This window comes from Salvia hispanica, chromosome 2, assembly GCF_023119035.1.
Source record: "Salvia hispanica cultivar TCC Black 2014 chromosome 2, UniMelb_Shisp_WGS_1.0, whole genome shotgun sequence".
Lineage (NCBI taxonomy): Eukaryota > Viridiplantae > Streptophyta > Magnoliopsida > Lamiales > Lamiaceae > Salvia > Salvia hispanica.
In genome coordinates, this window is record NC_062966.1 from 37,146,768 (window position 1) to 37,162,007 (window position 15,240).

General features: G+C 37.4%; 3 protein-coding genes across 4 annotated transcripts; 2 read left to right on the plus strand and 1 right to left on the minus strand.

Annotated features, from left to right (window-relative positions):
• Nucleotides 1–5,887: 5,887 nt before the first annotated feature.
• Nucleotides 5,888–7,910, plus strand: LOC125208231 (auxin-responsive protein IAA21-like). The gene is made up of 5 exons (XM_048107812.1): nucleotides 5,888–6,531; nucleotides 6,964–7,190; nucleotides 7,258–7,396; nucleotides 7,490–7,551; nucleotides 7,649–7,910. Exons 1-5 carry the CDS (start codon nucleotides 6,068–6,070, stop codon nucleotides 7,684–7,686), a joined length of 930 nt encoding a protein of 309 aa, XP_047963769.1. The 5' UTR covers nucleotides 5,888–6,067; the 3' UTR covers nucleotides 7,687–7,910.
• A 332-nt stretch (nucleotides 7,911–8,242) lies between these two features.
• Nucleotides 8,243–11,423, minus strand: LOC125203776. 2 transcript variants are annotated; one of them, XM_048102218.1, is made up of 4 exons: nucleotides 11,043–11,423; nucleotides 9,984–10,428; nucleotides 9,736–9,851; nucleotides 8,243–8,877 (listed from the first exon to the last, which is right to left on the minus strand). In XM_048102218.1, the coding sequence occupies exons 1-4, from the start codon at nucleotides 11,365–11,367 to the stop codon at nucleotides 8,456–8,458; spliced, it is 1,308 nt and encodes a 435-aa protein (XP_047958175.1). In that variant the 5' UTR covers nucleotides 11,368–11,423; the 3' UTR covers nucleotides 8,243–8,455. The 2 variants fall into 2 exon arrangements, with proteins under 2 accessions (XP_047958175.1, XP_047958176.1); XM_048102219.1 differs by having other exon boundaries at nucleotides 9,984–10,424; nucleotides 11,043–11,344.
• Nucleotides 11,424–13,490: 2,067 nt separating this feature from the next.
• LOC125206918 (protein JINGUBANG-like) lies at nucleotides 13,491–15,240 on the plus strand. Its single transcript, XM_048106132.1, has 3 exons — nucleotides 13,491–14,036; nucleotides 14,448–15,053; nucleotides 15,175–15,240. Exons 1-3 carry the CDS (start codon nucleotides 13,491–13,493, stop codon nucleotides 15,238–15,240), a joined length of 1,218 nt encoding a protein of 405 aa, XP_047962089.1.

Consider the following 15,240-nt stretch of genomic DNA (forward strand, 5'->3'; position numbering starts at 1 on the left):
TAATTGGAGTATTAGAAATTGACCGCTAACTCTTTTAAAAGCCTTATAAGAAGGGAGAATTATCCACACTTATATATAGAGAGGAGGAAAAAATATTTGTAGAATTTGTAAATTAGGAAAAGTGAAGTTGCAGGCAATGTGAAAACTGAAAAGTAAAGTTGCATGCACATTGCCATGGATATTATCTAAAGGGTCGTCACCCAAAGAGACGGAGTTAATTCATGAAAAAAAGCTTAATATCTATTCCAATAGGGATGTAATCAAATACAAAACTCTATACATCGTAAAACTCCAAATTATCTATGATCTGGATCATTAGAAAATGTTAACAGATGACAAAATAAAATCAACAGAAAATATCAACACAGTGTTAACAGTTGATGTTGTTTTGGCATTGTGTCAGCATTGTATTGAAATTGTGTTAACATAAAAATATTGAAATTTTAGACTGTATTGATATTGTATTGAAGAGTTTGAAGTTTGTACATTATATAGAGTTTCTAATTTCATTAACGTTAGTAAATACTCCCTCCGTCCCACATTTGGAGTCACTAATTGTTATGGCTCGGGTTTTAAGAAAGAGTTGAAGTGTGTAATAAATGAAGTGAGATGGTGGAGTTGGTTGAAGGTGGGTCCCTTTTGACTTTTGGTTTTTGTTTTGATTTATTTTAATGTAGATAATGGCATTTTTATGTAATTTTGATGAAAAATGGGGTAAAATTATATGATCAAATATGAAAAATTCTAAAAATGACTCTTAAACTGGGACAGACTTTTATGGCAAAAAATGACTATTAATCTGGGACGGAGGGAGTACTAACGAATCATCATTCATCTTTTCAGTTTGATAAAAAAATTAATACTAGTAGTATTTAATTACAAGGATCGTACCACAGGATTAGGCTGTCTAAACGTGGCCGAAAAGCTTCGTATGGTCAAACACTTTAATTATAACCGTGGACCGTAGTCAACTCAACAATACGACGCCGTGGATGCGGACGTGTCATCCATATTAACGGTTAGATCAAACTGGGGTGATCTGGGACCGTCGGATCGCATCCGCACGCTCTCTTGCTTTTGGGATTTACCCAATAATGACAGCAGATACACGCATGGTAAAAAATTGGAAAAGAAACAACACGGCTGTTACAAAGGCCGTAAATTTGCTGTTAAAATTAAATTATGGTTTGCACTTTGCAGAGACACAAAAAGTAAAAACTGTCTTCCTCTACTTATAAAATTTTTGTCTGATCTATAATTATTAGGAGCAGTAAAGTTATTTTACTATGGTTAACTGTATTTGTTTGATTGCTCGATATTAACCTGTTTTGATATTGTTCAAGATTATTCAATGTTAAAAAAGTCCTGTTAAATTCTCTCAATTCTGTCTCACGTCGACTTGGTGATGATCTTAGCTTCTCTATATAAGTATGGATAACCTTCCTCCTTATGAGACCTTTTAAGGGATGAGTGACCTATTTTTAATATGGCATCAGAGCGGGCCCAAGTCGTTGATGGATTTCTCTTTATTTCTTATCTACCTCACGAGTGGAAGACCGATGTCCTTTCCGGCCCACATCGATGATGCTTTCTCTTATCTCTTGCATTGCCTACCCACGTGATGGAAGACCGATGTCCTTTCCGGCCCACACGTGAGGGGGCGTGTTAAATTCTCTCAATTCTGTCCCAACATCGACTTGGTGATAATCCTAGCTTCTCTATATAAGTGTGGATAATCCTCTCTGACCCCTTTTAAGGGATGAGTGACTCATTTCTAATAAATCCTAAAACTTACTCCTAAATTAAGCATTCGATTTTTTTTTTGGATGAGTAAATAAATTTTAATTTAAATGAATTAAGTAGTATTTGATTCTATTTATATATACTGAATTTAAATCCAAAAACCACAATATGTGATAGAACTTTGATATGAGTAAATGTAAGAGGATAACTCAAAATATTTACTCCATCAAGGGATATGAATCATGTCAATAGTAAAATGTCAGAAAAGCACCTTCTAGATAGAGAAATTGCGTAAAACAACAAATACTCCTTTCAATAAAGATAAAATCAAGAATGCATTCCGTTCAAATAAACCAAATTACTTGATGATAAATTAGATAGTGTGTTTGGTTAAAATTTTAGGAAATTTTGGAAAATTGGGATTTGGAAAATTCAAAATTGGCTTTTTGAATAATTATTTGGTGGAAACAGTTAGTTTTTTTTTTTTTTTTTTTTTTTTTTTTTTTTAACGGAGATGAGATAAATTATGATAGTTAGAATTTCCTCTCGATTCTTGAAGTTTAATTTGAGTGAAATTGTTTCTAATGTAATATTCGAAAAAAAATCAACGAGGACAACACACAAAATTAGATCTTGTAAAAAAATTAAGAAAAATATTAAAATTCTTGATTTATATAGTTGATATTAAAGTTGCGGGACTGACCGAAATTCATAATTTTATTATAAAATAATCTATAAATTTTTATATATTGTTGCTCTAAAATTTTCATTCAGTTCAGTCGAGGCCTTAAACTTTGTTTACATACTATTTTATTGTAATATTATCAAATGTGGTATATAACTTCACATTAGTAGACCGAACTTTAATTAATGAATTACTTGGACAAAAAAAACAAAACCCAAGATATTTTTAATGCATAACTCCAAAAGCAAAATATATTTTTTTGTTTGATTCCCATGCTTTAAAGCAAAGCAGGGTGTGCATATATAATTAGGAAAGTCCATCGACATGAAACTTTTTTTTACATGTCCAAATTTTATTTGAATAAGGAAAGTCTATCTATTTCAACTAAAGAGGACACTATACATTTTTGAGATCTTCTTCTTGACAATAGTAATTTTATAAAGTTACTACAAATCCAAAATAAAGCTTCCACAAAAAAACAAAATATATTTGTATGTTTAATTTAAATGACAAGGGATTTGCCTAAGATTTAGGTATGGTGGACACAAAAAGAGGCTGACATATTAATCTGTTGGTGTTTATTATAGTAATAAATGTATAAATATAAATAAAAAATGGAAGTGGGGCAGTGGGTGTGGTGTTGTTGATTGTTCTATACTGGTTTGAGCTTTCGTGTCAGCCTTTTGCAGTTGCAAAAATTATTTTTAGGGTTTCGATTCCAACAGCTGCTGTCTTCTTCAATACTGTCTCCCCAAATATTTATGCTGTCTTTATTTTATTTTTATTTTCATAAATCAATTCAATATCCTAAGTGGACTCCCCCTAAATACTCCCTCCGTCCCCGATTAAGAGTCACACTTTTCCATTTCGGCCCGTCCTCAATTAAGAGTCACACTTCATTTTTACTATAAATGATAGTAGGTCCCACATTCCACTAACTCACTTCACTCACATTTTATTATAAAACCAATATAAAAAAGTGGATCTCACATTCCACTAACTTTTTCAACCAACTTTTCTTTACATTTCTTAGATACCGTGTCCGGTCAAACTGTGACTGCTAATGGGGGACGGAGGGAGTATTAAGTATTCCTTCAATTTCTTTTATTAAAGATTATCAATAATTTCAGATCATATCAGTTTACAAAGCACAAAAATTAAATAGTGCTCTCTCCGTCCGCGAATAGGAGTCCTGTTTTTCTGTTTTAGTCCGTCCGCGAATAAGAGTCCAGGTTCACTTTTCCCATAAATGATAATATGGTCTCACCTTCCACTAACTCATTCCACTCACATTTCATTTAAAACTATAATATAAGTGAGATCCTTATTCCACTAAATTTTTTTTCACCCACTTTTCTTAACATTTTTTAAAATCCGCCACTCATAAATGAGACTCCTAATGACGGACGGAGGGAGTACTCCTTACTACTACAAATATTATTAAAAAAGAAAAAATTATCAAAAAAATAAGTTTGGCCAAATTTTGGTTAGTCCAACAATTTTAAAAAATTAGTGAAAAAATCTTAAAATTTGAATTGATTTTTAATTATGATATGGCAAAAGTATTAGGCTTAATTGTACTCTATAAACAAGTGATATTGTGAAGTTGGAAAAGATCATTAATTACACGCAAACAACCGTATATTTTGTCATTGGAGCATTGAGAATGAGTAGAAATTTCATGATTTTTCAAAACTTGAACAAACTTCAGTTTTTTCGGACAAATTACATTCGAGAAAAAACATTATAAGAAAATTGAAAAAATAAATGATTTGGATGGATGAATTAAGATGGTGTGAATGTTTGTCGCAGGGTGCTCGAATCTCATGAAAATCTTACAGCAATTTTGCAAAGATTCTGCTCAGATTCGAATATATTTTTGACAGCGCCATTGTTTTGCCAAATTAATATATAGATGGAATTGTATTTACCGATTAATCGTTTTCTGCTTTTTCCTTTCTCTATCGTTGAAGCCGTGCGGTTTGGCATTTTTCCGCTAACCTGCGCGGTTCTCGCCAGGCGCAGGTTTAGCTTTAAATTAGAGTAATTAATTTATATATAATGAGAAAAATATAATGATAATGATCAGAAAAAAAGGACTATGGTGGGGTTGTCGGGTGAGTTTAGTATTTTGCCGGATTGGAAAAAGGTTGCAAAACACATTATCATGTCTCCCCTCTTTGGGCCCACTATCTATCCCCTCTCTTATTTACAACTCCCTCCGTTCCACTAAATATGCAACATTTGCTTTTCGACATAGGAATCTATGTAGTATTATTTTGTAAGTTAATGAAGAGAGGGTAAAGTAGTAAAAAAGAAGGAAAAATAGAGGGAGTATTGTTTCCATTTATAGGAACGTTTCATTTTTAATGGGACAAACCAAAAAGGAAAACATTTCATTTCTAATGAGACAGAGGGAGTATTTCTTTAATAAATTCTTATATTCTTATTCCATTAATCTGATATACTATAAGTTATTTTATCGGATTAAATTTTTTATTTATAATATTAAGCGTTTGTGTTAATCCAACTAGTTAATCAAGTTAAAAAGCTAAATATGAAAACTAATTAACCAGGAGTACCATTTTATCCCTTGTTATGTGATATTGTTCTATTTGACACAAGATGAAAGAGTAAAATAGGGAGTGTGTACTTTATCTTGCAAATTTGACTACGTTGAGCTCATGACTTCACACTGTCGTTGAGAGTCTCTTATAAGCATAGTCGTAATCGATAACATATATAGATGTGAGAGCACATCGTGTCGAAAGCCCTGCAACGTTGTAATGTCTAGTTTATAGATGTAAAAGGTACTTCCTCCGTCCCATTAAAGATGACCCACTTTCTTTTTTTGGTTTGTCACAACTAAGAATGAAAAATGAAAAATGAAAAATGGTTTGTCACAACTAAGAATGAAAGATGACCCACGTTGTAATGTCTAGTTTATAGATGTAAAAGGTACTTCCTCCGTCCCATTACTAAAAATGAAAAATGCATTTTTCTCTACTTTATTTTTTTTCTCTCTCTCACTTTAAGAGTCCCGTTTTTTCATTTTTGTCCGTCCACGAATAAGAGTCCTGGTTCATAATTATCATAAATGGTAAAGAGACCTCCACATTCCATTAACTCATTCCACTCACACATCATTAAAAACTAATATATACAAGTGAGACTCATATTCCACTAATTTTCTTCCACCCACTTTTCTTAACATTTCTTAAAATCTGCATTGTTTATAAATGAGACTCTTAATCGTGGACACGGAGGGAGTAGTGGACAAAAATAGTAAGACTAGAGATATAGGAGAATTTTAATTTTCAGAGTATAGGTATAGTTCAAATAAATGCATGGGTGGAGTAAATGCTCTATTATAGTAAAACAAATTATTTATTCCCACAAAACATTTATGATCCATGATTAAAATTTAAAACCATGAAAAAAAAAATCGAAAAAGGCTTCAGAAAGGCCAAAGAAGCTTCTTTTCTGCTTCAACAAAAACCAGACCTCTCTCCCTACCAAACAAGAACAATTCTCTCTCTCTCCAACTCCATATCTCTCTAGCTCACTCTCTCAAACACTCGTTCGCCTCAATTCCACATTACTTTCGTTAATTTCTCGAAAATTTGAGAATTTCTATTGATGTCTATACCTCAAGAGCACGACTACATAGGGCTATCGGAGCCTCTGCAATCGGAGAAATTATCCTTTAAAATGGCAGCGGCGCCGGCGGCGGAGGCGGAGGGGGTGACTCCTTCGTTGAATGCCGAGAAAATTGGCGTTTTCAACCTCAAAGAGACCGAGCTGCGGCTGGGATTGCCGGGGTCGGAGGCGCCGGAGAGGAAGGGCGGAATCGGAATTGGGGTTTCCCTCTTTGGGAAGGAATTGAAGGACGAGAGCGTGTGCGTGAAAAGCTTCGTCTCCGGCGCGAAGAGGGGATTCTCCGATGCTATAAATGGCGCTGGGAAATGGGGATTGTCGATTCACGGCGGATCCGCGGCTGATTTTGGGGGAAAAAGTGATTCCAATTTGAAGGAGGAGATTCCTGCTGTGAAGGCTGTTGAGGAGAGGAAGAATGAAGCTTCCATCACTGCCCCTGCTTCAAAGTGAGTTCATTTTCATCATCATGCATGTCTCTTGTTCTTCAATTTTGGAGCTCAGAAATTGTTTTTTTTTTATGAATTAATTTATTTAATATTTTGAGATATTTTAATGTGGAAATGTGTGGATGGTGATTTAGCTGTTTGGGGCCATGATAAGGTTTGGTTTTGTGCTCTTGTAGCTGATGAATGTCTGGAAAAAGGAATATTGGAATTTTTGCTTTGGAAATATGTGTTGTTTGTGTTTCTGTGGATGCCCTTGAGCATAATTTGATCTAGTTTTGGGGCTTTGATTGGATTTCAGATGTATATATGTATTGGATATGGAGAATTTATTTCAAGAAATCAGATTCTCCTGCGTCATAATCGAATATATTACTACTATATATCCATGTAGTTGAACAATTAAAGTGATGCCTTTTAATTTATGTATGATAGGGCACAGGTAGTAGGATGGCCACCAATTCGATCTTTTCGAAAGAACACCCTAGCCACAAACACGCCCAAGAAGGACGATGTTGCTGGGAAGTCGGGTCCGGGCTGCCTGTACGTTAAGGTCAGCATGGATGGCGCTCCTTACCTGAGGAAGATCGATCTCAAGACTTACTGCAGCTATGCGGAGATTTCGTCTGCCCTTGAGAAGATGTTTAGCTGTTTCACCATAGGTATGGTGTGTATAGAACGAGCACACACTGTTCTTTCATTTGCTAATAGTTAGACGTGTTTTTACAGGACAATGTGGGCAGGGGTTAGCAGCGAAGGAACACCTCAGCGAGAGCCACTTGATGGATCTCCTCCACGGCTCTGAATACGTGCTGACTTATGAGGATAAGGATGGTGATTGGATGCTCGTTGGTGATGTTCCGTGGGAGTGAGTCTCAATTTCCTTCTTCATTCAAACACTCGATAACAGATGTCTGGAATCATGTTTGGCTAAAATGTTTATGTTGGGTTCCGATTGCAGGATGTTCACGGATTCGTGCAGGAGGCTGAGGATCATGAAGGGCTCTGATGCAATCGGGTTAGGTATGGCCTTCGAAAGCAGAACATATTTGATCAGCATACTATTATCATCTTACAAAATTGAAATATGCACATATTGATTTTCTCTCTCATTTTGCAGCTCCAAGAACCATGCAAAAGTCCAAGAGTCAGAATTAGGGCAGAGAGCAATGAGGAAAACTGAAAATATCGGAATTTCTAAGGGTTTTCTATCTTTTTTACCTCTTTAACCTTATTGGTAGATTTGTAGTGTGTCGTGTAAGGAAGTACTAAGACTAAATTGGAGACCATTCCAAATATTTTGCCACTAATGTGTACCACTAGTGTCTTTTTCCAAAATTGTATGTAAATTAAGTCTTCATAAATTTGAAGTGTTGATCTCACTGATTCCCATCTTTTAAGTTGCTTAACCAAGATAAATTCAATATTAATCACTATTTGTGATTATGATTCTCCCATCTAAATTCCGACAAGAATTGTACTAATGTCGTCGAGTAGTGAAAATTTCACCCTCTAGGTAAAAAATGGGACCCTTTTCTTTAGAACTAATAATATCTTCAGCTGCCGTATCTGACTGGAAATATTAGAACTACTTTTGGTCGGATCATATTCATTCAATGACAAAATTTCATTCAAATAAGGGCTAAATTACATTTATAACCTACTACATATGTAAGCATAGATACCTATTTCAAAACTACTAGAGTCTAGAAGATTAATGAAAGCAACAGTGATGTGTGAGGTTCAGGGGCAATAATGGTAATTCCGATGAACGAGAGACGAGCACAAAATTACATTTTTCGATACTATCAGTACGAGAAACAAACACCTAGCACCAAATGATTGTGGAAGTACTGGTGGGGAAAATGGTGATGGATATTAACAAGTTCAAAGTTACAACTGCAGAAAACCTACTGTGTCCAAGAGATTATGATTCAGGTTTAGATACCTGAACATATACCATTTGTGTGTATCCATTAAATACAGAGGGATCGAGCTGTGACAAGCCGAGCTTCCGGAACAAACTGTGTCTACCGTCTTCTACAATAGGGGTGGTAGTTCGTGCTGGATCATATCTAGTCTGATGCGTAAGTGAAGGGCCAGCCACTGGGGGTAGCTCCCAGTAAACATCCAGAACTGACTCAACAAATCTGCTATTTTTGAAATGCTCGCCATATGTAATTGCCCTGTTGCTGTGATTGAAATCATCGCGCATCTCCCCCCTCACGCCCCACCACGCCTCTCCTGGTCCGCATAGCTCCTCTATGTCAACTGCTTTCTCCCAGAATTTCCTCCTCCGGAATCTTATTCTAGCTTCATCACTTTCTTTGAAGCAGCTATGCCCACCACCTGCAATAGCATGGACAGCTCATAAGCTAAAAAGCACATGTTTGATAGGAAGATCTAACTGATCATCAAAAGTAGGCAATTGAACAAAAACACAGCCAGTTACAAAATGCAAACAGACATTTAGCTGTCACCCTTTATTCCTTTAAGTACATTTTTGCTCACATGTATAACTTCACAATTTCTTCACATAAAAATGTGGGGTGAAACAGATAAAACTTGCATTAAACATTTATGTAACAGCGCAAAATTCATGCCAACAGAACTATCACTGAACCTTGGTTCAAAAGAATAGAAAACGAAAATATTACTCCGTATTAGGCAAATAGCATGAACAGTAAATAAGATACAGCCATCACATTTGTTTTGCACTTTTGCTGCTGTGGCACCATTGGCTCAGTTAACTAAAACTACGTACTCCCAGGAGGAAGCCAGAATTAGGATCGAATGGAGTGAACTTTTTAGGTCAATCTCTTTTGTTTTTGAGAAACAGTCAATCTATATAAACTTTTCTTTTATATATATTCGAATTCGAATTCCTAGTATAAGTTTTCACAATGGCAGGACAAAAAGGTATTATCATATATTGGTACTGGCTCTGCAACACCATATAAAAACAATTATATAGAGGCTGCATTAAAGAATAATAATTACATCTAAGTATTCAGCCACAGTGGAAGGTTTTGAGAAGTCAATATTAATCACTTGATATTCGCTGATACTCTATCAAAGTCCTATCCTGATCTAGAAAGGCTTTATACCTACCTTATTTCTTTGTCAATTAATGGAACAGCCAGCTCACTAGAATAAAGGCATAAGCTTTGGTCAAAATCATTAAGCTGTAACAGAAAGAAAACATACCTCTTATATAAAATTGATCGCATATCTGTCTGAGTGAGTAATGGTCTCCAGTTCCAGTATCATAGTTGTCTTCAAAAATTAGATGCTTGAAACCAGCTTTCAGTGCTTGCTTTAATCTGCTCATCAACAAGTTGCATAAAATAGAAAGAGTTAATAGAATTGATATGGCTGATCTTTTAATTGCCGCTACACAATTCTAACATTCACAATAACCGTGCTGTTAAGGGACTACTAGTACTACATCTTACCTCTTCAGTTCATTTTGGTGGTCATCAAAAAAGATGAGAACCCGAGTGCGGTCTTTGATCCCATATTTTCTCATCAATTTTCCCCAATCCATGCTTCCAAAATCTACAAATTCTTTTCCAGCAAAATATGTGCAATTTCCATCAACATAAGCAGGTCCCTTCTTAAGGTACTTCTCAGGATGACGAGGTGAAATTGACACAATGGGTATATCAGGCATTGCTTGCCTCAAAACCCAAGTTGAATGCCCTTTAAAGGCGCCACTTTCAATCATTAAGTCTGGCTTCAACCATCTCGTGACAAACCAAAGTCCGAAACTGTGGTCGAAACCCATTCCGTACATGTTGTTTTTAATTGGCCGGGTTTCATATATTGGTATGAACTCTTCAAGTCCATTCAGCAAATCCTTGGATGTCCATTCTACATTTTTTCCATGTTTCGATCTGCCTTTTGACAAGGAGAACTATTATATGAGTACATCTCTAATATCACAATTTCAGATATCAGCAAGACAAGATCATTCCTAAAGAAAAATGAGTATATTTTAAACTCTTCTACCATACAATTTTGTCCATAACAGTCCCACCTAAATTTAAAAAGAACATAATTAACAAAAGAATTAACTAATTCAACACTAGGACTGCTTTAACAACTTTTCTAACTATAATAAGACATGGTATCTAATAAAATCCCCAAATCACAAATACACAAAAAAAATCTAAAGCTTTCACAACAAACAAAGAATATTACGATTGCCAGATTCTGAGATCTCAGTCTTCCAAAAACATGAAGAGTGAGTTTATCAATAAGACTAGGTGATTATCCATCCAATCAACACAAATACAAGCCCTCAATTACGCAAATCTACTCTATAAAAACTCACATAAACATAATCCACCAAGTGTAAGACGCCCAAAGATAATGCCGTGCAGTTTCTACAGCCAATAACTGCTAAAAACATAGAATTATTTCTCCTAAACACCGCAATTAAGATTTGGAAATAGGTCAGTCAACATTCGGTTTCTGAACCCGCAATCGATGCTCAATAGATAGCAACTTACACCAAGGAACACCTAGGGATCCGAAATCCGACTCCAGCGCATCGAAGCCGAAAAATCTCAGCCGCGAGAGGTGATCGGAGGTGGAAGCCGAGATGCAGACCAAATCGCGCGAATTGATGATGACGGAGAGGATAATCACGATCAGCAGGACGATGATGAGAACGGGCCATATATATCCGGTGCGGGTGAGGAAATTGGTGGCGCGCATCGCGATTGACATGTGCTTGCGCGTCTTCGACTCGTCGCCGGCGCCATCGTCGTCCGTGGCGTGAGGCGACCGCCGTATGGAGAGGGCTCTCTCGAGCATTGTGCTCCCCGTCGTCATTTCACGCTCACTGCGTGCTTTGTGTGTGCGCCTCGCCGCTGCAGCTGGACACTTCCACTCGGATGCTCTGTGATTTAATTGAAGAAGATGATTGATTTATGGATAATCTCATTTTCACCCCTCAACTTTTAGATACTTACGAAACTGCTCCCCTTTTAAATGGAGTTGACTTTTATGCTGTTTTAATATCGTCAATACCGTAATTAAGCGGCAAAGCGAAAATTTTAGCGCACTAAATCACTAATTAGTGTATTTTCCCTCCAATTGAGTATGGTTCTATAGCACAGGGTATTCGGTCATCGGTTAGTCGGTTAACCGATGACTGAACCGAAAATATTAAATCTCGGTTAAATTTTCGATTATCGATTCGGTTCGGTTCCGGTAGCATGACATCGATCGATTATCGGTTCGGTTCCGATCAGTTAGAACCGAGAGAACCGATGCGCTACTAGTAATCAATAAGTGTTCTAACTTAAGTTGCGCGCTCATTAATGATAAATATGTATATTTATATAAACTTCAAACTGCATATTGTAATTTTGAATATACAAGTAGTTCTTTATCCGCAAAAATATGTAATAGAACCATACTCAATTGAAAAATAAATTTGACCACTATTTAATCAGCACTATTTTCGAACAATTTTTCTTATTTAACGAACAAAGAAGTGCTCGCAAAAGCCCGTGGTTCTTGTAATGGTCTAACTATACGTAAAAGAAAATTAATGATTTTACCTCTTCTGAAAACCTAAAACATAAGGTGGACATCATCCTTTCATGATCATATATGGCTCATAAATATATATAAATACTCCTCCATAATTTATCTAATTTCGTACGAGTGTTGTTAGTTATAGCTTACGCTACATCAATCCAAAATTAATTCTCATATATTGGTGGTACGTGCTAATTAGTTTTGAGTTGTTTATACATTTGGATTATTGATCTTCCACACGTTTTTATTAATGACTGCTCCAATAATACAATTTTTTCACTATAACAGAACATACACATTTAATGGAGTATATTTTAGACCACGTGATTACTCATTATTCATCTATTAAATAAATATACCTAATTTATCTATTTCGGGCAAAATTCATGATGCAAAATATCTAATACTATCATTATATATTAATTGTAGAAATAAAAGAATTGGATAGTCAAATCTAGAAATGTTTATATTTATTTTTAAGGATATTATTAATTTTGAAATCCCGAACGTTAATATATAGTTGTAAATCATCACACTACTGATTTGTTCTGACTTTACAATTAATATTTCCTGGTTAACATGAATTTATAGCTTACTTACACAACATTATTGGATATCAATGAAAATGACCGATACCACATTATAAGTAGCGACACAATATTTTACCACGGCCTTCTTAGTTGTAAAATTAGAACAAGTCAACAATTTGTTGCAAAATACATAAAACTAATATTTCAGTCATTTATATGCAAATTTTGAAGGTGACAATCTTTTTTACTATACTACTCCATATCCTATCATGTACTCCCTCCGTCCCAAGGAAGATAACCCCTTTCTTAGGCGGCACAAGATTTTATGCAGTTATATTTTGTGCGTTAAGAGGAGAAAGTAAAGTAAGAGAGAGGGAATAAAGTAGAGATAAAAGGAAGATAACCCCTTTCTTAGGCGGCACAAGATTTTATGCAGTTATATTTTGTGCGTTAAGAGAGAGAGAGTAAAGTAAGAGAGAGGGAATAAAGTAGAGATAAAGGTGTTTCCATTTTAATTAATAGGTCATCTTAATTGCAGACAAACAAAAAAAGAAAAGTCAGCCATTTTCAATGGGACGGGGGAGGAGATGTTTCATAATAGTATATTCTTTTGGACTTCCCAAATGTATACTAATTTTTTATTAAATCAGTATCATAAAAGAGGATCAATTGAAGAATACAACGTCGGCATTACTGTTTGTGCTTGATTTTAGTGCCATAATTGTGTAGCATTGAGCTTACCTATTGCTCTCCAATACTGTAAATTAATACCTCACACAATTATTCAACCACCTTATTAACTTCGCCTCTCGAGCTAGCAGCCGACACACACAAACAAATCATAACATAACGTAACATAACATAACACATTCCTTATAAATGGACACTGTTTCCTCAATTCATTTCCCACCATCCTTCCTCATGAGAGGGCAAACCCTAAAATTCCCGCGCAGCGCCTCCTCAAAAGAGGCGCCGCGCTCTGACCCCACCCTCGCCCTCCCTCCCCGTCTCAGCTCCGCCTCCCTCCACCACCACTCCCACTCTTCCACCCCCCGCCTCTCCTTCACCACCCCCAAGCTCGACGCCGACGCTGCGTCCCACCGCTGCATCTCGTCCGTGCTCAGAAAGGACGGCCAGATCCTCTGCATCGCGGCCGCCAACGGCCTCATATACACCGGCTCGCAGGCCAGCACCGTCCGCGTATGGAAGATGCCGGAGTTCACCGAGTGCGGCCACCTCAAGACCAAAGCGTGCATGGTGGTGGCGCTGCAGGTCTCCAACGATAGAGTCTTCGCCGCCTACGCCGATTGCAAAATTAGGGTTTGGCGCCGCACGTGCGAAGGGGACGTCAAGCACGCGCGGATCGCCACCGTCCCCGCGCCCGGGAGTTTTCTCCGGGGATATATCTCCGGCCATGATAAGACGGTAACTTTTCCTTAGGAGTAATTAATTTGGTTTTTAATTAACTAAATAAACGTGACAAAATTATTTGAGGCGATCGCATGCATATGGATTCTTTTCAATGAATGAACACCATTAATAATTACTACCTCCGTCCCCCAAATTTTGACATACTTTGATCCGGCACGAATTTTAAGAAATGTAATGGAAAGTGAGTTGAAAAAGTTGGTGGGACGTGGAGTAGGAATTAGTTAGTGGAATATGTGATCCATTATTAAAAATGGTAAAAGTGAAGTATGTCAAATTTTTAGGGACATACCAAAATGGTAAACTGTGTCAAAATTTGGGTAACAGTAAATTGAACGTCACATTCATTATTTTAACTAATAAAATTCCTTAAATTTTAGCTCTAATAGTTTATATACTTATCTGCAGTCGAAGCATTTAGGCCCAATTTCGTCGCTAGCAATCAACACCAACGACGACGTTTTGTACTCGGCGTCGCTAGACAAAACCGTCAAAGTGTGGAGAATCTCCGATTTCAAATGCATCGAGACGATCCAGGCCCACCTCGAGCCCATCAACGCCCTCGCCCTCGCCGCGGCCGACGGCGCGCTCTACACGGCCTCGGACGACGCCACCGTGAGGGTGTGGCGCCGCGGCGGCCTCAGCAGCGGGCCCCGCTCCCACTCCCTCACGGTGACGCTCCCGACCAAGCACTCCCCCGCCAAGGCCCTGGCCCTCGCGGCCGACGGGGGCGTGCTCTACGCCGGCTGCACGGACGGCTACGTGCACTACTGGCTGAAGGGGTGTTTCTCCGGCCAGCTGCAGCACGGCGGGGCGCTGCCCGGGCACACGCACGCCGTCATGTGCCTGGCCAGCGCCGGGACCTTTTTGGCCACCGGGTCCGCAGACTCGACTAGTCGGGTCTGGGCCAGGGAGGCCGACGGGTCCCACTCGTGCGTCGCGGTGCTGCAGGGGCACCGCGGGCCCGTGAGGTGCGTCGCCGCCTTCCCTTACGAAAAACGAAAGAAAATACTAGTACTAAAAGAGAATGACGAGCTGAAACTAATAAATCGAAATATTCCAACTCAATTACACATTATTAAAGTGTCTCATTATTTTGTAACAAAATTAATTCATGTAAAATTTTCTAACTCAGATTCTATCTCAACAATATCGAAACAAATTTGAGAAATCGAATACCACCTTCTTCTTGTATAAATGA

Coding starts and splice junctions, on each gene's coding strand:
- LOC125206918 (XM_048106132.1), top strand. CDS start 13,491: ATGGACACTGTTTCCTCAATTCATTTCCCACCATCCTTCCTCATGAGA. Junction 14,037..14,447: donor TCTCCGGCCATGATAAGACG/GTAACTTTTCCT, acceptor ACTTATCTGCAG/TCGAAGCATTTAGGCCCAAT. Junction 15,054..15,174: donor AAAAACGAAAGAAAATACTA/GTACTAAAAGAG, acceptor TTTCTAACTCAG/ATTCTATCTCAACAATATCG.
- LOC125208231 (XM_048107812.1), top strand. CDS start 6,068: ATGTCTATACCTCAAGAGCACGACTACATAGGGCTATCGGAGCCTCTG. Junction 6,532..6,963: donor ATCACTGCCCCTGCTTCAAA/GTGAGTTCATTT, acceptor TATGTATGATAG/GGCACAGGTAGTAGGATGGC. Junction 7,191..7,257: donor GTTTAGCTGTTTCACCATAG/GTATGGTGTGTA, acceptor GTGTTTTTACAG/GACAATGTGGGCAGGGGTTA.
- LOC125203776 (XM_048102218.1), bottom strand. CDS start 11,367: ATGACGACGGGGAGCACAATGCTCGAGAGAGCCCTCTCCATACGGCGG. Junction 9,852..9,983: donor CACCAAAATGAACTGAAGAG/GTAAGATGTAGT, acceptor GTTGATGAGCAG/ATTAAAGCAAGCACTGAAAG. Junction 8,878..9,735: donor CGATCAATTTTATATAAGAG/GTATGTTTTCTT, acceptor ATGCTATTGCAG/GTGGTGGGCATAGCTGCTTC.